At 53.5% G+C, this 24519-nt stretch overlaps 9 protein-coding genes across 9 annotated transcripts; 7 read left to right on the top strand and 2 right to left on the bottom strand.

The window, feature by feature from the left end:
- Positions 1-453: 453 nt before the first annotated feature.
- J4E90_006634 (uncharacterized protein) lies at positions 454-3459 on the top strand (the record flags this gene model as incomplete). Its single annotated transcript, XM_051436179.1, has 1 exon — positions 454-3459. One exon carries the CDS (start codon positions 454-456, stop codon positions 3457-3459), a length of 3006 nt encoding a protein of 1001 aa, XP_051289973.1.
- Positions 3460-5864: 2405 nt separating this feature from the next.
- J4E90_006633 (uncharacterized protein) lies at positions 5865-7006 on the top strand (the record flags this gene model as incomplete). The annotated part of the gene is made up of 3 exons (XM_051436178.1): positions 5865-6142; positions 6195-6602; positions 6673-7006. 3 exons carry the CDS (start codon positions 5865-5867, stop codon positions 7004-7006), a joined length of 1020 nt encoding a protein of 339 aa, XP_051289972.1.
- A 442-nt stretch (positions 7007-7448) lies between these two features.
- J4E90_006632 (uncharacterized protein) lies at positions 7449-8710 on the top strand (the record flags this gene model as incomplete). The annotated part of the gene is made up of 2 exons (XM_051436177.1): positions 7449-7597; positions 7819-8710. The coding sequence occupies 2 exons, from the start codon at positions 7449-7451 to the stop codon at positions 8708-8710; spliced, it is 1041 nt and encodes a 346-aa protein (XP_051289971.1).
- A 150-nt stretch (positions 8711-8860) lies between these two features.
- J4E90_006631 (uncharacterized protein) lies at positions 8861-9742 on the bottom strand (the record flags this gene model as incomplete). The annotated part of the gene is made up of 1 exon (XM_051436176.1): positions 8861-9742. One exon carries the CDS (start codon positions 9740-9742, stop codon positions 8861-8863), a length of 882 nt encoding a protein of 293 aa, XP_051289970.1.
- Positions 9743-10332: 590 nt separating this feature from the next.
- J4E90_006630 (uncharacterized protein) lies at positions 10333-11936 on the top strand (the record flags this gene model as incomplete). Its single annotated transcript, XM_051436175.1, has 3 exons — positions 10333-10460; positions 10506-11255; positions 11303-11936. 3 exons carry the CDS (start codon positions 10333-10335, stop codon positions 11934-11936), a joined length of 1512 nt encoding a protein of 503 aa, XP_051289969.1.
- Positions 11937-13518: 1582 nt separating this feature from the next.
- On the top strand, positions 13519-15748 carry J4E90_006629 (uncharacterized protein; the record flags this gene model as incomplete). Its single annotated transcript, XM_051436174.1, has 3 exons — positions 13519-14922; positions 14973-15125; positions 15260-15748. 3 exons carry the CDS (start codon positions 13519-13521, stop codon positions 15746-15748), a joined length of 2046 nt encoding a protein of 681 aa, XP_051289968.1.
- Positions 15749-16160: 412 nt separating this feature from the next.
- Positions 16161-18547, bottom strand: J4E90_006628 (uncharacterized protein; the record flags this gene model as incomplete). The annotated part of the gene is made up of 3 exons (XM_051436173.1): positions 16161-16472; positions 16536-18387; positions 18435-18547. 3 exons carry the CDS (start codon positions 18545-18547, stop codon positions 16161-16163), a joined length of 2277 nt encoding a protein of 758 aa, XP_051289967.1.
- A 1945-nt stretch (positions 18548-20492) lies between these two features.
- J4E90_006627 (uncharacterized protein) lies at positions 20493-22316 on the top strand (the record flags this gene model as incomplete). The annotated part of the gene is made up of 4 exons (XM_051436172.1): positions 20493-20619; positions 20672-20976; positions 21026-21452; positions 21508-22316. 4 exons carry the CDS (start codon positions 20493-20495, stop codon positions 22314-22316), a joined length of 1668 nt encoding a protein of 555 aa, XP_051289966.1.
- A 1028-nt stretch (positions 22317-23344) lies between these two features.
- On the top strand, positions 23345-24507 carry J4E90_006626 (uncharacterized protein; the record flags this gene model as incomplete). Its single annotated transcript, XM_051436171.1, has 2 exons — positions 23345-23634; positions 23691-24507. 2 exons carry the CDS (start codon positions 23345-23347, stop codon positions 24505-24507), a joined length of 1107 nt encoding a protein of 368 aa, XP_051289965.1.
- Between the last annotated feature and the right edge of the window lie 12 nt (positions 24508-24519).

The raw sequence follows: 24519 nt of genomic DNA, 5'->3' as shown, positions 1-24519 counted from the left end.
CCAGTTCGTGGACCGACACCCGACGTTCAGCAAGATCGAAAGCCACGACGGACCAGCACCGGACCAGCACCAGCACCAGCGCCCGCTCCAAGCCCAAGTAAAACCTCTAGATTTGGGTTCTTCACGCGTCGTACCAAGACTGAGCCTACCCCAACAGCGAAATCTGAGAGCAAGCTTCACAGAAGAGGGCCAGCTGCAGGCACCGGTCACGAAGGCTATGGAAGATATGCAGTGAGAGGTCGAAGTGGAAGCTCAGTCAGTACAAACAGCATTGGCCGATCCGCCAGCGCCGGGACTACTTCTGAGAGCCTGGATAAAACCCCCTCAACTCGCAAGAGTAGCATGACTAGCACGACCAGCGGCGAGATGGACGACTTCTTCCTCAATCGCCTCGCTCCTGTCGTCATCAGAGGTACCGGCACTAGCTCGGAGCTGTCTCGAAGCCCCGAACCAATGCACTCTACCAGCAGTCTAGACGTCTCAGTTGGTCATGGATTGGAACTGAACAAGACAGTGAGCAACACATCTCAGTCAGCCCTTGAGAAGAACCGACCAACATTGCTGCCTTCTGCTATGCCGGACAGTTCACGCAATGGATCCCCGATGAAGAAGATGACTATGGGATTGCGAAGACCTTCCGAGAGTGATGACGACACCAAGAGATCTTTCCTACCCTCCATGGCCTCGAAACGGACATCACGAGCTCTACAAAGCGCACAGGGCCCTAATGCACCGTCAGGATCGAACAGCCGGATCACTGGGAAGATCCGCAAGAACTCGATAAGCGAGACAGCCGCTGATATCAAAGAGGGCTCTTGGTTGAAGTCGTCCAAGAAAGGCAAGGCCGAGAAGGAGGCGCCGAAGCCTTCAAAAAGATGGAACTTCTTCCAACGTGCCCATGCCGGACCACGCGCCCCAACACCAGCTGTCCCTACCGCCAGCCCTTCCAACCAAGCAACTGTTTCTCGCTCTGTCGCACACTACGCGTTGATGGACCAGTCCGGGCTTGAATTGGACGACATTGAGCAGTTGATGCAGGAGGTCGATGAGGGGACTGAGAGCGCCCTCTCCGATGACGAACCGGGGAGGAAAGAGCGAATGCAGTCCATGCTTCTCCCACCTAAACCAGTGTTGCCATCTACCCTGGTAGCACCCCGCTCGGCTTCGCCCAAGGTCTTTCTACGCTCTGAAGCACAACAACAACCGGAACAGCAACAGAGTAAGTTGAGTATCGATACGAACGTTCGATCCGTTTCCCAAAACTCTGAGCGCTACTCGCTTGGTGACCTGACCCCTGTTACGGACCTTTCTCGACCCTCATCACCGTTTCATGAACCTTCGCCGATGCGCGACGAAGGCTCTGCGCCGCCGCTGGATGTAGCAGTCCCTTCTTACATGCCCGAGCCCGAGCAAGAGCCAATTCACGATGCACCTGCACAAGAAGAATTTGTTCTTCCTCAGAATCTTCCATCGCCTGGTCCGCCGCCTACGAGCCCACCCCCTCGACCAAGTCGCTTGGCGCAAGTTGGTCGTATCCCTCAGGTCATATCTAGTCGTCGTCAGGCACCTCGCCCGTCTTCACGTTCGTTCTCTCGTCCTTTTGTGTCGAACCAACCTCGTCCAGTAGCTCCTCCACGAACATCTTTCGATTCCATTGGATCTGTTGTCGCAACTGCTGGTCCGGTGGAGCCATATCCTGTTCTGCATGGTCTAACCGCTCTGACCCACGGATCGGCTATCGCTACCATCAGCCCTATGGAAGATGAGGCTAATCGTCGAAGCGAGTTCTTCAAGTTCCCACCTCGTAAAGATTCTGAGGTATCCTACTCAAGTAGCTCAGGTATCTGGAGTTTTGCACCTGCTGCTGGTACCGCTGTCGTACCGAGTCCTAGCGCGCCGCTCTCAGATGATGAACTCTGGAACGAGTATGACGACCTGATCGACCAGGTGCTCTCGCCTGTCACCTCTCGCACGAAGGAAGAGAACAACAGCCTTCGCAGTCACCCATCACTTGAGCCAATGCCTCTGAGACCCAAAGCGCCACGCAACATGTCAGGATCAGACAACGATGAGGTTGCCAATCCTTCACTTCATCTTCGTCGCTCTCGTCTACTTGCTGTTCTGCACTCGACACAGTCACCTACTTCGTCGATCTCTTTCTCGGAGTTCATCTCTGACTACGGCGAGCGCAAGATCAGCGTCATTGATCCTGTTACTGGCAGACTGAGCTTGCCCTCCAGTCCTCAGCTATCAGCTGGGACTGCTACAAAGCGTTCAACTCGCTCCAGTCTCCCAGCCTCGTTGTCGCAGAGTGCTCGACAATCCAAAGCTACCATTGCCTCAAGGTCTAGCAAAGATCGCGACAGTGCCAGCACCAGCCACTACCGCGACACGCGTATGATGGACATTGCCGAAAGCCAGGCGGACGGGCTCTTGTCGATGGCAAACCTCCGCTTTGGCGCTCTCATGACAAGCAAGTGGCTCTCGTTCGGACGCGTCTTGTTCAGCCCCGTGCACTTTGAATTGAAAGACCCAAGCGAGGACCGCGTACTTGTCATCGATGGTCTTGGCAAAGACTGGTCTTACTACTGCGCACTCACATACCCTGAAGCGACTGTCTACGACATGGGCCCCGATCCATCACCCACTGCATCAACCGAGGGCGCTTCTGAGCCATTGTCGACACTCAGCAACCACCGTCACATCTACCACCCCTCTCTCGGCAAGGCCTTCCCGTTTCCCATGCACTTCTTCGCCTGCGTCGTACTTCGCTTCCCCACTGCACTTCCCTCATCCGAGCACCGCTTCATCCTGTCTGAAGCCAAGCGTGTCCTTAGACCTGGTGGGTACCTTGAGTTCTCAGTCCTTGACATGGACCTAGTCAATATGGGCAACCGTGCTCGTCGCGCTGTTCGTGGGCTCAAGATGAGGATGCAAGTCGCAGATGAAAGCATTTCGCTTCGCAACATCAGTGACGAAGTCATGGCTGGCATCGGGCGCAAGGGTTTCGTTGAGTGCAATCGCTGCGTTGTTGGCGTTCCGGTTGCCGGCAAGCTACCCAACCTCGATGACGTGAAGCAGAACATCACGAAGAGGAAGGGCAGCACAGCCAGCTCCTCTAGCAAGACAAACAACATGCCTGCACCAAAAGGACCCAAGCCTGAAGTATCCTTCTCCGATCTGCTCAACGCCACCTCGTCCTCCGAATCGAACGATACCGGCATCACCGACATGGTGGCGCGCGTAGGTCGATGGTGGTACTCACGTTGTTACGAGTCGCTCGTCCTACCTGAGGCCGGCCAGCCTGGCGCCGCTACTTCCGGCAACCTCCTTGAGACCAGTATCTGGCGCGACCAAAGCCTCATCAACGAGTGCGAGAAGCGCGGCACTAGCTTCAAACTCCTCATCGGCTACGCGAAGAAGCCCGAGGTGGGCGTCCGACGAACCGTCAGCGTCTGAACATCATCTTCAATTCTTCCGAGCTGCGCTCTCACAGTCCTGGTGGCTATTTCCTTCACTACTACTCATAATGAGTTTCTTGTATTTATGGGTTTCACTGGCGTTCTGCTGCGTTCAAGCGTTTGACTTTCCCTTATACCCTCGTTCTGTACTTCTTTCACTCAGCTTGCATAGCAAAATGGCGGCTTAGCATTACAACAACAACTACAAAGAACGGCGCAAGCCTAGACGCATCATCACGACAACGACACGCACACATCTATGTAATATCTTCTTCGACTGGGTTGGTACCTGCTGGCATTGGACAACATTCGGGAGGAATTGAAAGTGAAGGGTGGTTTGATGGAAATAATACCCAGGGATGTCGATATGATATGAAGCGCTATGTAGATACGAAATCACGGTCGCTGATCAATACGAAGAATGAACACTATCCAAGCTCTACGTCATATATAAATACCGGTGACTGTGTCGAAGCTGCCTGCAATGGTGTGAGCTCAGTGCTGAGGATGACATCAAAAAATGATATACACTTCTCAACTCCGCGCACTCATCGCTAGGATTAACAGGTACAAGGATTTTACACACTACCTATGGGATCTCCAGTAATAGTGGTCGCAGTCATGCGAAGGCCGAGTCCTTCCCCAAACCCCTGACCCCCGAATCCCAGGGTATCACACTGCATAGGATGTATGCAGTGAAGGAATGCGGCCCACGTTCTCGACTAGATGAGGGGTAATATTGATCTTCGTCTGCAGCATTGTGACGTGCTGAAATGCACTTACCCGAAAGCTCTTAGCCAATGTTGTCCATTCTCGGACAATGGTGTCGCTTACAGAAGGAGCCCTGAAGGTGTTTGGGGTTGTTAACGCACTAGTGGGTGAGCTAGTACCCGCACTCCGCTGATCACATCCACACCTGCGACCAGCGGATGATCCGCACGGCAGCAAGCAGGCTGGTTCCGCCTCACCCGCAGAAAGATCGACTAGAGCCGACTGCCACGTTCTGTCAGAAGGTGACATCGTGCAATGAATGCGCATCTCTCAGCTTGGCCAGGTTGCCGGCCCACGCTGATCAGATTGCGCGTCTACCCTGGTCACCTTCCCGTCTTCTTCTTTGAGAGGTTTATACCTAGGTATGCGATATGAGCAGTATGACTTGAAGCACTGCAAAACTCATCTAGCTGTACTTTCTCCTAATAAAGAATGCCGCAGCTATGAACCGATTGACCGCCGGGCATGTCAGAAGGATACGGATGCAGACTACCTAGGTACACGAACATCGGAATGATTTACTAGTGCCGGCCAGTCCGAACAACATGCCGGCAGCTGCGCTGCCACTTCGCCTATGATTTCTTTTTCCTCTCTATTCACATCAGAGAGATCTGCAGACATCATCGCATTCGCCATGACTCGATTCACCCCCAGAATCGCTCCCCAATGCGTGGTATGACATCATATGCAAATACAGGTACATGCGCCTGTAGCAAGAGATACTATATACTGCCTCCTTCAGGCTTGGCTCGATTCCAGTCCCCCTGCGCCATCGCCAATGAGCTCCGTAGATGTACCGAACGCCCGAAGTTTAAAGTTTACAATTCGACCAGTCGTATGAGCTATACACCAATGATGGAATCAAGCTCAGCTTGCTTGATCAGTGCCTCGGAATTTGACGTCTTACACTCGCTACTCAGTTGCACTTGCGCAGCGTGATTCTCCACATCCCACAGGTATGGGGCCAACAAACGGCATCGTGGCAGCGTCTTCAGCTGGCTTGCTGACTCTTTGTCGTGATCTGCGAAGGGATCCGCACTAAATAGTCCACTGTCATGGTGACTCGGCGAAGTGTTGACAGGACAGTACTCTCCTGGTTCGACTGATTCCAAGAGGCTCATTGCCATATAAAGCTCTATCTTCCCCGTCATATCACAAAAATATCCTCAAGAGCGAGTCTGAACTGCGTCATATATTGTACTGTACACAACATTACTTCAACTTTTCTCAATCTACCCTCCAACAATGTCTCCAGACGATGTCAACAAGTCATTCTGGCTTGCTTACTGCGATGCCATCCGAAATCAACTTGGGGATGATGTCGGCAATAATGCTGCCTACTTCTTCAGCACTAGGCCTCAACGTGCACCACTTGCTGGACCTCCCAATCTGATTGATCCAAAGTACACCAACCAGGGGCTGTACGAGATTTGCGACAGTCAATTGCACACCGACAACCTATTCTACGACCCGTCTGACAAAAAGTCATTCTCCCGTGCGCTCCTGAAGTACATGGACCACGTTGATCTGGTAAGCAATACCATCGGCCACATAGCAGGAAAAAATGCTGATTGGCAAAATTAGGGCGGTAATCCAAGTTCCGCCCAAATGTAAAACTTGCACGCAGCAGTCATGAACCAAGACGCAGCAAGACATGCTTTGGATGATGCCACAAGAAAGGCCAAAGCACGATGGGAGAAGTACAAGAGCAACTACTCTGTTTCCGATGAGACCTTTTCTACCTGGAGCGTGCAGAATGAACCACAACTCCATGCAATGACGGCGAACTATAACATGGCGGTAAACGAAACCGACATGGCAACAATGCATGCCTATGGCCCCAGTGCAGGACCGTACTTACAGGACAAACAACATATGCAAGCTGCTGTTGATCCTCAGCCGCGCCCAGGGTAAGCTAAATAGTGTTCATGACAATGGTCCAAGAGCTGACAGCTGGTCCAGCTTAAACATGCCCGTCACCACCCTTGGTGCCTCGGATACCGACGCTATACTACAGCAGATCACGGCCAACAAAGCCGTGGCACCACCCAGTGCTGACTACCATGTTCCATTCTACTCTGCTGCGAACTACACCGAGCAGGTGACGGATTGGTTGACGAAGCGGGGCGATGCCAACAAGTCGCGCAGTGAAGTGTCTTTCGACTTCAACACAGGAAACAGCGTTGATGTGAATAGCTTCAACCATACGAATGTAGGCGGTGATCAGTATGAGCGTTGGCTCTCTCTAGGTGTCAACGATGACCGGTGCGAGGAGAGCTCCATGATCAGCTACGGAGATCAACTCCAAACTACAATCACCATGTCTTGGGACGATCAATTCCGCGCGATTGACATCCAATCGGGAAGGTGGTATGTGCACATCCCTTCCCTCCATCCCCTCTCAACATATTACCTAGACAGTTGCTTACTCAAGAAACAGGGACATCCGCGGCAGCTCTACCTACAAACTCAAGAGCGACGCCCCAGACGAAGTCAAGGGATTGTCCCGCGTCGTGAAGTTCGTCGTCGTCTCGAACCTAGCCTTCGAAATCGAATTCTCTGGCGACACGATCACAGAGTTTCACAGTCATGTTGGAAGCGGCGGGACCATCCGCCTCTTTGGTTTTCCCGTTGCCGTCAACAGGGACGCGGACGGAGAGAGTGACATTACCCACACGGCTGATTGGTACCCCGATGAGGGGAAGCTGTCTGTCATGCCTAAGCGTGAAGCAGGTTTCGCTAGTGCTGTTGCACTTGTTGGAGAGAAGGTCTGATGAGTGGACGCGAGAGTTGAGGCTATGGACGGGTGTAATAGAGGGATGGTCGGAGCGCTGGCTGCTTTGTTTGCGAAGTAGTTCGGTCTTTCTAGCATCTCACCTGTCATTGCCAAAAACATTATGTAGCTCCTCTTACATCCAGCTGAGACGAATCGAAACCTAGTATCACTGTAGTACGATGAAAGAAGTTGAAGTCACTCCCGAGGTCCCTTCCCCAAGCTTCTTTGAGCGCCAAGTACACTAAGCCCGATACATACAAGCGTGCCGTGCTAAAACCCCATCCATCAACCAATCACTCCACCCATCTTCAAGCACCTCCACATCTTCACATTAGCCTTCCCTATTCTCCAACAGGCACCCTGCAGTCCCACAAAGTCAGTCTGCCATTAGTGGAAAAGAGTTGTAACGCAGGCAAAAGAGCGGGAAAGCATAGGCAAAGATGAATCAAAACTTCCAGGGTGCGCCCGATCGGGAGGACATTAGGTTGTTGGATCAGCTGCGCAGTCAGTTGATGCCGATGATCAAGGGTATGGAACGGTTACAGGCCGAGATGCAGTATAAGATGAGTCGGGGCGAGGTTGTAGATTGGTAAGTGAGCAGCTGGTAGTGAGTTCACGTTGGGATGCGGGTGTGTTTGTTATACAGCTTGGTCTCGCGTACGCGTCGTCTGGTTTGAACTCTTCGCGTCTCATTTCTTTGCTACGCGCAATTAGATATCTCCGTTTATTACGTCTTTCTCAAGCCAGCCTTGAAGTGCGGAACTAAGACCATCACCGTACCCAGCGAGACACGTGCTGACGAGATGCTAGGCCCCAAATCCAACAAACAACCAGGACAGTAACATCGTATCTCAACTCAATCCATCTCCTCATAAACGGCGGCTATCGGCATCAATCCAAGCTTGTAACTCAAAAACATCACATCCCCTCCAAAGATGCCGCCGGCAACCCCATGGTCGACGCCGCAGGCAATGCAGTCCTCGTCGAGCGCGACGTGCGACGGAGAATGACCAGCATACAAGCTCTACCAACCAACACAGCGAAATTCGAAGCCCTCCATCCATTTCCCAACCCTTCTTTCCCGATGAATGCCGGAGGCGGTATGGCAGCAGGAATGGCAGGCACGTTGCTACGAAAGAGGCTAGAGCCCATGGAGGAAAGTTGGGTGGAAGAGCGAATCCGAAAAGCATCAGAGTGGTGTTTCGTACCCGAAGAATGGGGCATCGCACCACGGAAGCCAGACGCAACTAACACCACCACGGAAGAGGAAGACGACGAAGACGCGGTGCCTGAGTCGGAACGACTAGACTCTGAAGCTATACCCACTACCCGTGTTAAAAATGTGCTTTCTGCGGATGAGATTGTGGATCTCTGGAAACATGCGCATCAAGAGGTTTTCGACATCAAGTATCTCAGGCAGAAGTATCCGGCTAGTTACCCGGATCCTGGTGCGCAGGGTGCGGATGACGGTGAGGAAGAAGGCGAGGAAGGGGACGAGGATGAAGAAGAGGAGGAAGAGGAATTTGAAGATGTCATGGACACGTCTGGGGGACCGGAAACGGAAGAGAAGGATGCTGCGAAACCGAAGGTGGTGAAGAAGAAGGTCACGGTAGGGAAGTTGCCGGTACATGAACCTGTGGATGGGGTACCGGTGCTTTCGCTTGGGTTTGCGCATAAGTTTGCGGAGATTGGTGAGGTGTAGAGGCACGATGAGGGGCACGGCAGTTTTGATATCAAAGGGTTGAGATGAGTGTAAGCATGGCAATAGCGTTCATTCTAATAAAGATGCTTGGGGTATCATGATTCCTGCGCCTGACATCCTAGCCCACTAACACAAGGACCGTCTATGCGTCTACTCAGGTCTGAGCGCATACATCCTGACCGGGAACAACTCCCTCGGCATCCCCCTTTGTTGCTCCGTCGCCACAATCTTCAGTCCCGCCTCCTGGAACAGAGCCCGGAACGTCTTATCTGACCGCGTGACGCTCGAGTCTTCATCGTCGTAGATGTCCTTGTGATGGATGTCCGTAGACATGTTCTCCTTGACTACAATCCAGCTCCGGCTTGTCGCATCGCCCTCTGCCTTCTTTAAGCCTTCGCCACATCTCCGCATGTAGACCACGAATTGTGCGTCTGTCAAGTGTCCCACACACCATTGGTTCCAGATCACATCGTATGCGCCCGGCTCTGGTATCCAATCCTGCAGCCCCAGGTTTATGACTTCTCCTACCTGGCCTTTGCCAGACTTTGCGTCTCCGTCTCCGGCATACTCGCCGTTCCCCAGACTTTGTACCAGCTCATCTGTGAACTTCTTCACTGGCTCTACTATGTCCACTTGTTTACTGACGCCCAGCAGCAATCCTTTCGTTATACGTCCGATGCCCGCGCCACAGTCTGCCACACGCTCCAGAGGCGGCAGCGGCTCTTTAGAACCCTGCGCCTTGCCCCGGCGCAATTTTGTGAGGAAATTTGAAGAACCCTGCAAGTCGATGCGCGAAGTTTGGGGGAAGCCGCCGAGCATGCCATTGACGTCTGGCGAGACATTATTCCAGTATTCGAGCGAGTGCGCAACGTCTATCGAGGCATCGGGGCGTTCGGCTTCGGGGGTAACGGGCAGCGTCGCTTCTTCCACCATGTCTACGGTGGGGTCCGCGAGGGCGAGAGGGAGCGCGGCGAGTGTCTGCGGCAGTCTGAGTAAGTGGGTTTGTATCTTTGTGGTGCTGCCTCGCGACATTGTGTGACAAACGTTGGATTGCGGCCGGTGTGTAGTCGGTGGGGAGTCTCGGTTTGCGCAGGATCGGGAATAAGAAGATTGTTGGATGCGCGCGCTGGGTTTCTCGTGGTGGTGGTGGGGTAGCGACAGGGCTGTTGCCGACTCTGGACGCCGACGCGTCGCGCGACGATTGCCCAGCCCGCCTCGCCTACTCACATGACGGCACGCGTCTGTTCAGCCCGTGGACCTCGGGGACGTGTCGCATCTATAGCCGTGGTTGATAAAGTCGATGAGAGAGGCCGATACTGGGACGACGGGCGTCTGAAAGAGGCAGTTGCATGCGGATAAGCTAGGTACGGGCATCGATGGCGGGGTCCACACTATCAAGGGAAGCTACGGCTGTCCCGCGGGTCGTCATCAGCGTCCTACATGTCTGCAGCCTATAGATAGCTAGCTGTCTCCTCGCCGGCCAGGAGATGTCCTGTCTCTACTCCGCCCTCACTCGCGCTTCACTTCGCTCCAAACTATCTGTTCCCTTTCAAACTTCGATACGCAGAGCTCCTACAAGTTGTTACCGTCCCTTGTGGAGACACTACAGTACTCAAACCAACATGTCTGACCTCTTCGTTGAGCTTACGGCGCCGAACGGTCGCAAGTACCAGCAGCCAAGGGGTCTCTTCATCAACAACGAATTCGTCAAGTCGAAGTCGGGCGAGACTATCACTTCGATCAACCCGAGGTACGCTTGCTGTCTTGATTTGTAGCTATGACTAACATGGTGCAGTGATGAGAGCGAGATCGTCTCCGTCTATGCCGCTGGACCCGAAGATGTGGACGATGCCGTAGCAGCAGCGCGGAAAGCGTTCAAGAACCCAGACTGGCGAGACATGGACACCAATGCCCGAGCTGACCTTCTCTACAAGTTTGCCCAATTGATCGAAGAACACAAGGAAACTCTGGCCACCATCGAGACATGGGACAACGGCAAGCCTTACTCTGTCTCGCTGAACGACGACTTGGGTGAGGTTGTTGGCACTATCAAGTACTACGCAGGATATGCCAACAAGATCCACGGCACTGTCATTGATACCTCGCCTCTCAAGTTGGCTTACACAGTTCGTGAGCCTCTTGGTGTCTGTGGTCAGATCATTCCATGGAACTTCCCTCTTGCAATGGCGGCGTGGAAACTAGGACCTGCTCTCTGCACTGGTAACACAGTAGTCTTGAAGGCAGCTGAACAAACACCCCTCTCTATCCTGTACCTCGGAAACTTGGTCAAGGAGGCTGGCTTCCCTCCTGGTGTCGTCAACTTCATTAACGGCGAGGGAAGGAAGGCGGGTGCTGCTCTGGCCCAACATCTCGACGTCGACAAGATTGCATTCACTGGATCTACAGCCACAGGAAAGGAGATCATGAAGATGGCGGCTGTCAACATGAAGAATATCACCCTCGAGACAGGTGGTAAATCACCTCTAGTAGTCTTTGACGACGCAGACCTTGATCAAGCAGTCAAGTGGAGTCACGTTGGCATCATGTAAGTCATATCTACATTGTTCTCCTAACTGAGCTCACACCATGTAGGTACAACCAGGGTCAAGTTTGCACGGCGACATCAAGAATTCTAGTCCAAGAAGGCATCTACGACAAGTTTGTCGAGGCGTTCAAGGAGCACGTGAAGACCACCTCTGTGGTTGGCGATCCCTTCAAAGACGACACATTCCAGGGGCCGCAGGTCACCAAGACGCAGTTCGACCGCGTCTTGTCGTACATCGAGTCTGGCAAGTCGGAGGGCGCCACTCTCATCGCAGGTGGAGAAGCGTACAAGAACGCTGGTGGCAAGGGCTTCTTCGTCTCACCTACCATCTTCACCAACGTCAAAGACAACATGAAGATCTACCGCGAGGAAGTGTTTGGCCCTTTCGTCGTTATCAGCTCGTTCAAGGAAGAGGAGGAGGCGATCAACCGTGCCAATGACACAACATACGGTCTCGGTGCAGCCGTCTTCACCGAGAACATCACCAAGGCTCATCGCGTTGCCAGACGTATTGAAGCGGGCATGGTCTGGATCAACTCGAGCAACGATTCCGATATCCGTATTCCATTCGGGGGTGTGAAACAGTCTGGTATTGGCAGAGAGCTGGGCGAGGCTGGTCTCGAGGCATACACCAACAAGAAGGTACGTTACGCTAGCGAACTCCCATGCAGGTCGAGCTAACATATAAATAGGCTATCCATGTCAACCTAGGGAACAAGCTATAGCGGACTCCTATGGATGCGATGTCAAGATGCTATCGATAATACTGGAGACTGCGGCGATGCATGTGGCGTCTTGCATACACCAGTCTGGTCACATGTGCACCCAAGATATCCGCCCTTGGCGCCACGGCTTGGACAGTTGACGTGATGAGAAGGTGGAGAAGACTACCTCATGTTCATTTCAGAATGCAAATGTCGGTGTAAAGCATGAATGATGAGTCTTTTACTTCATTGACACGTGTGACGTCGTGCAGCACGCGCTCAATTACCCCTTGGGCAGCAGGAGAATAAATGTCGCAACAGCGGGATTTCTGCAGTGGCCTTGGGCGCATGGGCAACTGTGTATCTGCGCCGCACGGCGGAACAAGAATGCTTGCGTAAGCTCTCGAACGTGAGTGGCGGAGCGGTGGGGTCCGAGGAGCGTTGTAACTGCAGCAGCTTCGTTTATTCCCATAGCTTGGGCGAACTGCTGGCAGTGGGCCCACGGTGATGCCGTTCGTGGGGTCGGTGGAAGTGGTTTTCTAAAACGTGATGTGTGATTTGCAAGTGACACCCATGGATCGTGGGCGCCTGACGGTCAGCCGTGGTGCGTGTCAACTGGCCATGCCGGCATCCGTGATGTCTGATGTGTCGGTCCAGGACGTGGTCGGATATACCGAGAAGAGGCGGCGGTTCGCTTTGTGTGCCCAGTCGTCATCCTTGTCGGCTTGTCCTTGGCTTGGCAGCCTTTCGTCTCCAACTTCGCTACCGTCTGCGGCGCTCTCTCTCTCCGCAGCTTTTGCCCCTCTCACGATAGCCGTTCCAGCAGTCGCGCATCGCTGTGATCTCCGTGTTGTTGCCGTCTAGGTCGTGTACAGCCTCAACGCCGGGGTTGTCTGGGCTTCTGCTAGTCTGCCCTCATTGATTGCGCTAGTGTGCTTCCAACGCTGCTATTCACCGGTCCGCAGAGCCCGAAGGACGCCAGCTCGCCCACCAGCGTCACTGCCCATGCCCTGGCTCCCACTAAGGTTTGCGGCTGACATCGCAACTAAATCCCCGCTCTGCTCGCGTAGAGATTGATATCACCGCTGCCACGACGACGCCCGCACGCAGACGCATCAGCACTGCCCGCACACCGTGAGCCTGCCCGACCCGCTCACAGCCCGCATACCATCGATCTGGCGCGCACGCTGGAAGACGATCGCTCCCCCGTCGCCTCGCCCAGCCTCGCCTGCCAGTCTCCGAGGCAGATAACGACAGCGCCGACGGAGGCACGCTTCCTTGCTTTTCTCGCCCGCCTGTACCGGCCGCCCTAACACCGTCTCTGCGCGCTGCCTACCTACTTCCTCACACATCACCTGAGAGCGTGTTTGCACGTGGCGTCATCGCTCCGAGACATCCTGGGAAGGCGCCAGGGCTACCATCGGCTCGTGCTTTCACTTTCCAACCCAACCCGCCGCCGCCGCTTCCCCAGGCTGTGAGACAGGACACCACTGCTCTCACCCGACATACACACACCCCATACTCCTCTCCACACGCTCGCTTAGTCCGCAACCCTCATCATGGGTAACCAGCAGTCGAGCGGCAAGGACAAGAAGGGCGAGAAGGGCGGTGCCGACGGCGTGCCTCTCGGTCGCGAGTACTACCGCTCTTTTGAGCGCTCCGACACCAAGGACTCTACCCGCTCCCTTCGCAACTCATTGCGCAACAAGATCCCCGGCACTGGCAAATCCGACAGCCCACGGAACTCTATTGCCGCCCTCAACGACTCCAACGGAAAAGCTGACAAGTCAGATGTAGCCTCCACCAAATCAAAAGGCTCGCGACGGGGCTCGGTCGCTTCGGCTTCAGCGACCGCTCCCACAGAAGTAACTCCGGAAGCCGCTGATAAGGCCGAATCAGACCAAGACGAACCGCAAGCGCCGCCCTCACCTGTTCACGGCGCAACACTTGGAACGGGACATGAAGGAGTGAGCAAGGCACAGAAAACCGGCGAAGTCGACCACGTCTCGGACGTTCCGCCGACGGGGGCAGCACAGCCTTTGGCCTCTGCTCAGCCGGGAGAGTCAATTCTACAGAAGAAAGACCAGCCCATCCCCAGGCTTCCAGAGCCCCCCGCGCCCACCGATGGTTCAGGCTCCCCCATGGAGCTCACCGCGCTCAAGACCATGGATCTTGACGACATGATCCAGCGACTCTTGGATGCAGCTTATGCTGGAAAGGTCACCAAGACGGTCAGCTTGAAGAACGCTGAAATCTTCGCCATCTGCTCTGCTGCCCGCGAAGTTTTCCTGAGTCAGCCTGCACTGCTCGAGCTCGCTCCCCCTGTCAAGATTGTTGGCGACATCCATGGCCAATACACCGATTTGATCCGCATGTTCGAAATGTGCGGATTCCCTCCCAATTCGAACTACCTATTCCTCGGCGACTACGTAGACCGCGGCAAACAGAGCCTGGAAACTATCCTGCTCTTGCTCTGCTACAAGCTCAAGTTCCCCGAGAACTTCTTCCTCCTCCGCGGCAACCACGAATGCGCCAACGTTACACGTGTATACGGCTTCTACGATGAATGCAAGAGGAGATGCAATATCAAAGTCTGGAAGGCTTTCGTGGATACATTCAACACACTCCCTATTGCAGCCATTGTTGCGCAGAAGATCTTCTGTGTTCACGGTGGGTTGTCTCCAAGCTTGTCGCATATGGATGATATCAGACAGATCGCGCGACCTACCGATGTACCCGACTACGGCTTGCTGAACGATCTCTTGTGGAGTGATCCTGCGGATATGGAGAATGATTGGGAGTCTAACGAAAGAGGCGTTAGTTATTGTTTTGGAAAGAAGGTCATCATGGAGTTCCTCGCAAGGCATGACTTCGACCTTGTTTGCAGAGCACACATGGTAGTAGAGGATGGCTATGAGTTCTTCACTGATCGAGTGTTGGTTACTGTGTTTTCAGCTCCAAACGTAAGCAATGTCATATACCCCACAGTCACACTCATGCTAACACTACCCAGTACTGCGGCGAATTTGACAACTGGGGCGCCGTTATGTCGGTTTCGGGAGAATTGCTTTGCAGTTTCGAACTTCTCAAACCACTCGATTCGAGCGCGCTCAAGAGCCACATCAAGAAGAGCAGGAACAAGCGTCAAAGCATGCTCAATTCACCAGTACGTATCGCAACTGAGCTTACTGAATTCTTGTTTAATTCAGGGCTATCTATTGCATTCATAGCAGGACTGACTTTGGCTTGTAGCCCGCACACTACGCACCTCAAAGTTACTAACCTTGTACTTTGGTGTAGGATGTCCAAGACATTCCCTCCCCTGGATCTCCGATCATCGCGAAGACGGCAACGATACAATACGAGGAAGATGTTCAGGAGCCTTCGGATGCTGTGGAGACAACGGGCGAATCGATGAGACGAGGTCTGTCCCAGAGACTGCGACGCGTACGGAGGAGGCCTGGACTAGAACAGCTGGGCAGCCAAGACGATGGTGCTGCCACAACAATCTTACGGAAACATGGGCACAAAAGAGCGAATACGTGGGCAAACGAGTGGAGCCATTCTCCCACGCTACCCACGAGCCGTAGCGCACCACTGCTTTTGCAACGTAGATTACAGTCTGACGCGGGGACCGCGGATGCAGAGAGACGAAAACAGAAACTTGAAGAACAGCGGGCCTTGTGGGAATCAACTCTTCCTCGGATCATGTCCGACCACGTTGGTTATTTCTCCGCCGGACATCATCTCGATTACGTGCATCCTGAGGAGACGCCACCGCCGCCGTAAAAATATTCGTGTCCGGCTGTCGTTTGGGAACCTGCCTTGGTCACCTAGATCGTATCGGCCAGTCCCACGCCACAACGCTAGTTGCTTCTTTTCAAAGACCACGCAGCTTTTTCGATATTCCCATCTCTTTACTTTACTTCACTTTATTTGTTTGCGCATTGACAGGCGTCGGCGTACAGTGGCATGCTGCATTGCAGACTTATGGACTACCAGATTACGACTGCTTGGATCGAAATGTATATCTTCTCTGTATGCTCTGGTTGCGACAGTGACGGGTGTTGATAGCATACTGATGGCACACTACCGTCTTTTGAGTAATATTATTCTCAACACTACCACATCAAGCTCCTTTGTCAGTGAAACCAACAACTACACACATGCTGCCGACGTGAATGTGACTGGAAGCATTGTTCTATTCCGAAGCTGGACTAGGTGGTAGATCTCCTGTCGCCCAGAGACTGGGACTACTTCCCATCACATACTCCATGGTGCCTCCGTTCTCAAAGACATCTTCCCAAGCCACCCATGCCTTGTCCCAAGTCTCGCCATTGACCTTCAGACTCTGCACATATGGTGCGGTATTCCGATCGCCGCCATCACTGAAAGCAGTCGTAACAGCAAGTTTCTTCCCGTTCCCAAGATCAAGCGTAAGCTCTGAGAACCATGGGGAGAGAATGAGAAAAGTAGTCTGACCCGTCACTGGGTATAGACCGATCATCTGCCACTACATACACTGTTAGCCATCGTCTCCAGAAACCATCAAAATAAGACTGAAAAGATGACTTACGAGCAAGTTCGCCTCCATAGCCCCCGCATCCGAATTCCCCGGCAACCCCATAGCCCCCGCATTATACAAATCCGAAACACCCCTACTCCGCTCTACACTCCTCCACTGCTCTCCCTTGACGAAATTGTAAAGATACGGCGTGGTAAAACTAGGTTCATTCCCGGCGTCAAAGAAGCCCAACTCGAAGATCTTGTTCAAACGATCTACAAACCTCCCATCGCCGCCTACTCTCTTTATCAACTCGGCGACGTCGTGAATAGCATTCATACTGTAGATCCAACTATTGTCTTCATAGTACGCGTCGGACCAGTAGCAGCCATCACAGTCAGCGGGGTCTTGTTGTACGAAATCGCCGTTTGCGAGGCGCGGGACGAGGAAACCTGTGTGGTTGTAGGAGGAAGCATTGGGGTTCCACTGGTTACGCCAGTTACGGGAGCGGTTAAGGTAGGTTTCTGCTTCGGATGTTTTACCCAGTCCCGCGGCGACGACGTGGACTGCGTAGTCGTTGGTTGAGTATTCTACGGCACGCGATACGGCGCGGGTAAAAGCTGGTGTTATGTATCCGTACTCGAGCCAATCTGGAAGTGCGCCACGGCCCTCTTTAGTCGAGGAATCAGGGGCTTGAGGGTCGAAGTTGTTGGGTGGGACGACTTCAGCGTCTGTACGCATAGCGGCGAAACCATCGTCCCAGTTTATCGCGCCCCGGACGCCTTTGATATATGCGTCTGCGAGCACGTTGTCGGCGTTCGATCCGCCCTGTACGCGGCCGTTGTAGTTTGACGACCGGGCGTCGGGTAGGAAGCCGTCGTGGCGCCAGATGTCGATTAGAGAGCGCAGAAATTCTTCGTAGGCGGTGGGTTGGAGGATGTGGAAGAGAGAGGTGTGGCAGCGGTGCGTGTCCCAGAAGGTGAAGATGTCGTCGTAGTAGGGTTCGGTGGAGTTCCAAGATGGGTTCTCGCCGGTTCGGTTCGAGGGGATGAGGAAGGCGCCGTAGAGGCTGCTGTAAATGAGGGAGAGGTCGGAGGTGTCGAAGGAGGAGGTTTGGATTTTGCTCAGGATTTCGGTGTTCCATCTGTTCTTTGCGGTGGAGACGAGGGTGGTGAGTGAGGTGTCGGGGGAGATTTCTTCTAGGTTTGTACAAGCTTGAGAGGAAGAGAGGAAGGAGATGCCGACTCGGGATGTTATTTCCGGTGAGATGAATGTGAAGACACCACCCAGACGAGCAGTTCCTGATACCGGGTTGTTTGTTGCATTGGCATCTCCATTGAAAGCTCTTGATCGTACAGGCTGCTTGCTGAACCGGCCGCAGAAATAGATTGTCCAATCTGGTGATAGGTTCCAGCCGTTGTTATAGATGCCGAATCCTTCATAGTGCCCATCTTCTTCGATACTGAAGCTACCACCCGAGTAGTGTTGTTCCCACCCAAGACCCCTGAAACTGGGAAGTACGTGCGAAACGTCGACTACAATGGACGACGCTGTGTCATTTGGAAAAGAGTAAGTGTAAAGCCCGGCATGTTCGGTCGCACCTAGTTCTACTGTGATCCCATTTGCCAGCGAACTCTTGTAGTAACCAAGACTCCCTTGATCTGGCGATGCTCGTGGTTGGGACAGATCTGCAAGGGGGTCCGGCACCTCACCGACCACTGGCATCTGACTTACGACGCCGTACTTTGGCGCTCCTCCTGTCCCAGACTCGTGCATCATACTGAAGCCGAAAATTTTGCCCTCGGGGAGGTACCCAGAATATGCGTCGGTGTTCATAAACTGAACGTCTGGTCCAAGCTTGACCATTGCGAAGGGTGTGGCCACGACTCCAGGAAATCTATTTCCTCCGCCCTGGGTTCCTTGACTAACTTTTGTGAGTGAAGCACAGATAGCATGGAACCTGCTACTTACAAGACATTGACGTGTTTGCTGTAATCCAATTGTGCCTGCACAGATCCGGTTGAGATTAGTATGGAAAAAGTACAAATGCCTGTGAAGAAAGACGATCTGGTAGGAGACGACATCTCTGCAGTTGCAAAGTAGAATTTGCCAAAATACAAGGTAGAGGTGGCGCTTTAAACAGAGAAGCAAACAGTACGCGAGAGTGTGGCGCTAGGTGTGTTGCTAAGTATGGGTCACCACCATGCCAGCGTTCTCGGTACCGCCAGATCAGTACTCAACGACGCGTATCTCAGGAAGTATGAATTCCAATGAATGATTACTGCCTTTGCGTGGACGTATGGCGCAGTCTTTGATGTGGCTCAACTGTGGCTAACACGTGCCGTGGGTGCCGTGTATGCCGAGCGGTCCGGACGGGTCAAGCAATATAGGGGGCTGAGACGATGAGAGTAGTGAAAGAACAGGACTGAGGGCGGCTAAAACTCGAATATAAGGCATGCATCTTGCCATCTACGGGGCAATGTAGGCTGTACCCTGAATATTGGGGTGTTGTAACGAGACGGCCTGCTGACCAATGAGAGCTCATGATCCCAACATGTGAGCGAGAAGTCGCCAGTGTGTTATCGACACCTGCAGCACCGCTTAGACAAGCAGGCATGTCTGACGTAGTTGTACGCTTGAAAGCCTTGTAGATGATGCAAAGTTCCCGTTTTGCTGTGATATCGAGTGGCAGATGGTCAGTTTCATCGTTATCATTCGACATAGATGGGCCGAATGCGACTAATCAACATACGGGATGACAGGATGCATCAGGACATATACTTCGGTCCCGCAACGGTAACGGATCTGTGTGTTCGTGCCCGAAGAGGGGTTCCTGACAGGGCTACGCTGGCAAACATCTCAGTCTTTGGACCAAGCCTCGAGGTTCTGGACAACAGGATTTCTGCCACCCCGTGTGATAATCCAAACAACATCCTCATCGCTGTCGTTGATCTCTTGATGCTCTGCATACGCTGGTATGAGTGCAAAATCCCCTGGTGCTAGCTCTTGTCTTTTACTGCCGTTCGTTCCGCTGACTAGGGCGCCATGACCCTTCGCGGCGTACACGATGGTGTCTGCCAAGATGTCAGGTACTACTCGTACAATATTACGAAATCGCTCGAGCGCGTAGGAAGGAGAACACGGGTGCAATGCAGGACGTACCCTCGTCGCCGTGGTGGTGGATCGCAGAAGCTGTATGAGGTTTTGCGATCATTACTGTCATCGTCAGTAGTCGAAGTGTTAGTGACAATATCAGCCCTACCTGTTCCACAGATCTGGTCCGACATGTCCACAATTGCGGGCATCCGAATCATGCCATCAGTTTGGGGGCCATCTGGAGCTTGGATCTCAGACCCCTTCTTTACCTGGACTTGTCGAGACATGTTGTATTATAAATGCCTTGAGTCATGAATAGGAGGTGAGAAATTGTCTTCATGGCTGAACTTGAATGCGCATCGAGTTCTTGAAGGCGACGAAGAATGACGCGGTCGTGATGCGGAGACCCCACGAAACGCGTTGGAAGGACGCACCATAGCTTCGTCGGGACTCCTCGCTCGACGACCTGGGGCATCCCCTGCGTTTGACTAGGTGCCAGAGTAATCCATGCGACGGGTCGCTGAGCATCTGAATGTCAACCTCTTCTGTTCGGCATGTGAAGACTGAGATGTCGACACGTGAGCGTCCCAATGCGGCATACCTCGGCATTTGCGCGTATGACGTGAAGCTCCAAACAGCAAGTCACCCGGTCCGTGACGGCAACAACCAATTGCAGCGCTCGCATTCCAACGCACGAGATCATCAGACAGCGGCTTGCTGCACTCCAGAACGCGCTATGTGCGGCCGACTTTCAGCAGCTGGCGGGTTCCCCGGATTGCCTTGGCGTGGAGTAGTTCCTGGCATGTGAAGACGTCCCGAAACTTGCTAAGCCTCTTATAAGTCAGTAAGGGTTGTCCTGTGATTAGCGACACCTCATCACTCTGCTCTCCTTACTCACACCTGCCCCTCTTACGTGTTGACACTCAGAACAACATGTCGAAACGCTTCTCGACCGCTGATGTCGCGTCGCACAAGACAGCGAGCGATCTGTGGATCATCGTAGACAAGGACGTCTATGATCTCACGAACTTCCAGGAGGAGCACCCAGGAGGCAAGAAGAGTACGTCCAACCTCGATGCACAAACATGATTCGCGAAGCTGACAGTCGCAAGTCCTCCAACGCGTCGCCGGAAAGGACGCCTCGAAGCAGTTCTGGAAGTACCACAATGACAGCATCCTTAAGAAGTACCAGAAGCAGCTACAAGTCGGATCGCTAGACAGCAAAGCCGCGCCTCCAGCTCCTCCAGCTACTGCTGCGCCCGAGCAGAAGAAGGCGCCGAAGAAGGATGTGGTCAAGCCAGAGGCCAACTCCGGTGTTATTGCGCCACAGCCAACCGAGGCTGCCGCTGAGGAGTCGGAGCCTTTCGATGCCTACGGCGACCTCATCCCATACGCAGACCCATCATGGTACCAAACAGTATGTCAGCCTACACATCACGCATTGGCATCGCTAACACCAGATCCAGTACCACTCGCCCTACTACAACGATACCCACGTAGCCCTCCGCGATGAAGTCCGCCAATGGGTCGAGGAGAAACTCATGCCCAACGTCACCGAATGGGACGAAGCGAAGAAGGTGCCCGACGAGATCTTCCAGGAAATGGGCGAGCGCGGATACCTCGCTGGTATGCTCGGCATGCACTTCCCTACAGAATACACAGATAAGCGGGTCCAATGTGTGCCGACAGAGAAGTGGGATCACTTCCACGAGATGATCATCACCGATGAGCTGTCAAGGACAGGCAGTGGTGGTCTCGTCTGGGGCCTGATCGGAGGATACGGAATTGGCGGACCTCCTCTGTTCAAGTTCGGCAAGAAGGAGCTCGTCCAGCGCATTGGACCAGACCTATTGAGCGGAAAGAAGAGAATCTGCCTCGCCATCACTGAGCCAGGTAAATTACCTCATCGTGCCCGCAATATGCTTCGACCAATTACTGACTGCAACAGATGCTGGTAGCGACGTCGCGAACCTGACCTGCGAAGCCAAGCTCTCCGAAGACGGCAAACACTACATCGTAAACGGCGAGAAGAAGTGGATCACCAACGGTATTTGGTCCGACTACTTCACAACCGCTGTCCGCACTGGCGGAGAGGGCATGAACGGTGTGTCGGTGCTCCTAATCGAGCGCAGCGCCGGTGGTGTCTCCACTCGTAAGATGGACTGTCAAGGTGTATGGAGCAGCGGCACTACCTACGTTACCTTCGAGGACGTCAAGGTCCCCGTCGAGAACCTCATTGGCAAAGAGAACCAGGGCTTCAAGGTTGTCATGACAAACTTCAACCACGAGCGTATCGGCATCATCATCCAATGTCTGCGCTTCGCCCGCGTCTGCTACGAGGAGAGCGTCAAGTACGCACACAAGCGCAGAACTTTCGGCAAGCGTCTCATCGACCACCCCGTCATTCGCCTCAAGCTCGCGCATATGGCACGTCAGATCGAGGCAAGCTACAACTGGATGGAGAACCTCATCTACCAGTGCCAGAAGATGGACGAGATGGAGGCTATGCTGAAGCTTGGTGGCGCTATTGCCAGTTTGAAGGCGCAAAGTACCACAACCTTCGAGTTCTGTGCTAGAGAGGCAAGTCAGATCTTCGGTGGTCTGAGTTACAGTCGTGGTGGGCAAGGCGCGAAGGTCGAAAGGCTATACAGGGATGTCAGGGCTTACGCTATCCCTGGTGGATCGGAAGAGATCATGCTTGATCTGAGTATCAGGCAGGCGCTGCGGGTGCACAAGGTGCTGGGTATGAAGCTGTAAACTGCTTTAGCGCTATATTCACTTATCTGTATCAATACCATACATCATCTTCCGTCATGAGTCTTGTGGCCGTTCTGTCTCGTCGATGTTATTGTTGTCGATTGGAGAAATGCAGAGCCGCCCGGGCGCGTGACGTGCACGTGGCGGAGAAATTTAATCGATCCTGACTTCCCAGCTCTCTCATTACGAAACCCCGACGCGTCGCCGCAGCTAAACAGCTCATTCGCGACTTCATCCAGGGGCCACCACATACTGTACCGACCACTTAAACTGCACGCACAGATCAATTCAGGTCATTCGAGGCATGTCGCCAGCTTCGAGTTCAGCGTGTTTACCCCCGCGGAAGCCCCACCAGTTACAGCTTCATCTACGGCAGTTACTGCCCAGCTGCCGACAATATGTTCGATACAACCTGTGACCGCATCAAGATTACAACCCATGACCTTACTGGTGGTCTCACAGAGGCAAAGGATCCCACTGCGCCATCCCTAGGGATCTAGTCAAGTGTTCTGATATTAGGTTTTATCCATACAAGGGATAGATGGCAGATGTGCAGGGTGCAGCGACCCCACGTGTATACTCTACACTTACTGAAGCGACACGTGTATGCGGAGGGCTCAGTAATCCTATGTATCCACAAGCCGATCAAGTGTTCAGCCGCAGCACAACATGCAGCCCTTGTAGTAGCACTCCAACTGGTTCCATATGCCGACCTCGCGGCGGTTCTCATAGCTGCACAAGATGCGGGGTACGAAACAATACACTTGGAATCCGGGACGGAGAGAAACCCAACCCAATCTATGATCATCTCTAGATCTTGGAAGGCAACAGATCATGTATCATCGAGATGAAGGCCAATTAACATGTCAACAGGGAGTGCCTCCCGATTCGTGTCTGATGAACGCGCAAGAGGTTGCTATAAAGCATGAAAACAGCGTTGAAGAATGCGCAGTACGGTATAACACAGCCCCAACACAACCAGAGAGCACGCCATCTTCATCACAACAACGATCACATCAATCAACAACATGGCTCCAGTAACTGAAGTACCCCGAAGGGTCGAATGGAACGGAAAGCAGGTCCCGGTCTACCCTATGGAGACGATCGACTTCTCCGCGATCCTCTCACAAGAACCCGCTGAGCTTGAGAAGCTTCTTGAGTGCTGCAAGAAAGAGGGCTTCTTTTACCTGGACCTGAACAATGTCGATGGACGTCGATTCATCGATGACCACCAGGAGTTGTTGAAGGTCATGCACCGTTTCTTCGAGTCTCCTATTGAGATCAAGAACGAGTACGGACTCATCGCTCCTCATCTTGGGTGAGTTACGAAGCCCAGCATGCTTCCATTTTCATGCAAGTACTGAACTGCCTCAGATACGAACCTGTTGGCTCACGCAACGGTTCGCTGGAAGGCAAGCGAGACGGCTACGAGATGGTCAAGATTTCCCGCGATGAGATCCAACGCGAGTCGCCCCACATTCCTCGCAACATCAAGAACAGCTCCGACCTTAAGGTCATCGAGAACGCCATCTCGGGCAACAACATCATGGGCAAGGCCATTTTGGCAGCTCTGTCAACAGCCTTCGGCCTGACGGGTGGTGCGCGTTTCGAGAACTTGCACCGCAATCACCGCCCTTCAACGAGCACACTTTCCATGATGCACTACATCCCTTCGCACCCCGTCAAGGACGGCAACGTCGGCCACCAGAAGCATACCGACATCAGCTCCTTGACAGTGCTCTTTACCGAGCAGTGGGGTCTCCAGATCCGCCCACCAGGCAGCAAGGAGTTTGGCTTCGTGGAGCCCAAGAAGGGCCAAGCCATCATCAACGTCGGCGACTCTCTTCGCTTCGCCAGCGGCCACACTTTCCAGTCGTGCATCCACCGTGTTGTTCCATACGACTACACCGAGCATCGCTACTCGGTTGCATACTTCCTCCGTGCTGAGGATGAGACTATGTTTCAAGACAGCGAGGGTCGCTACGTCACCTCGCGTCAGTGGCATGACGAGAAGTTCCTGGCTTTCCTTGCATCGCCTGCGGATCAGGCGGCTGCTCCGAGCTCTTTGCTCTTGGGTGGCATGCAGGAAGATGAGACTGATGTTTACGGTCTTCCTCAGGCGAAGCCTGTCACTATTGATGCGGCGAAGAACTCTAGTGTTGAAGTGAGTGCTGTGGAAGTCAGCGCTTAGTAGAACCTCTGG

Source organism: Alternaria incomplexa (assembly GCF_024043165.1).
Source record: "Alternaria incomplexa strain BMP 0042 chromosome Unknown scaffold_9, whole genome shotgun sequence".
Classification (NCBI taxonomy): Eukaryota; Fungi; Ascomycota; class Dothideomycetes; order Pleosporales; family Pleosporaceae; genus Alternaria; species Alternaria incomplexa.
Note: the sequence above shows the minus strand (reverse complement) of the source record. Positions and strands in the feature narration are given on the sequence as shown.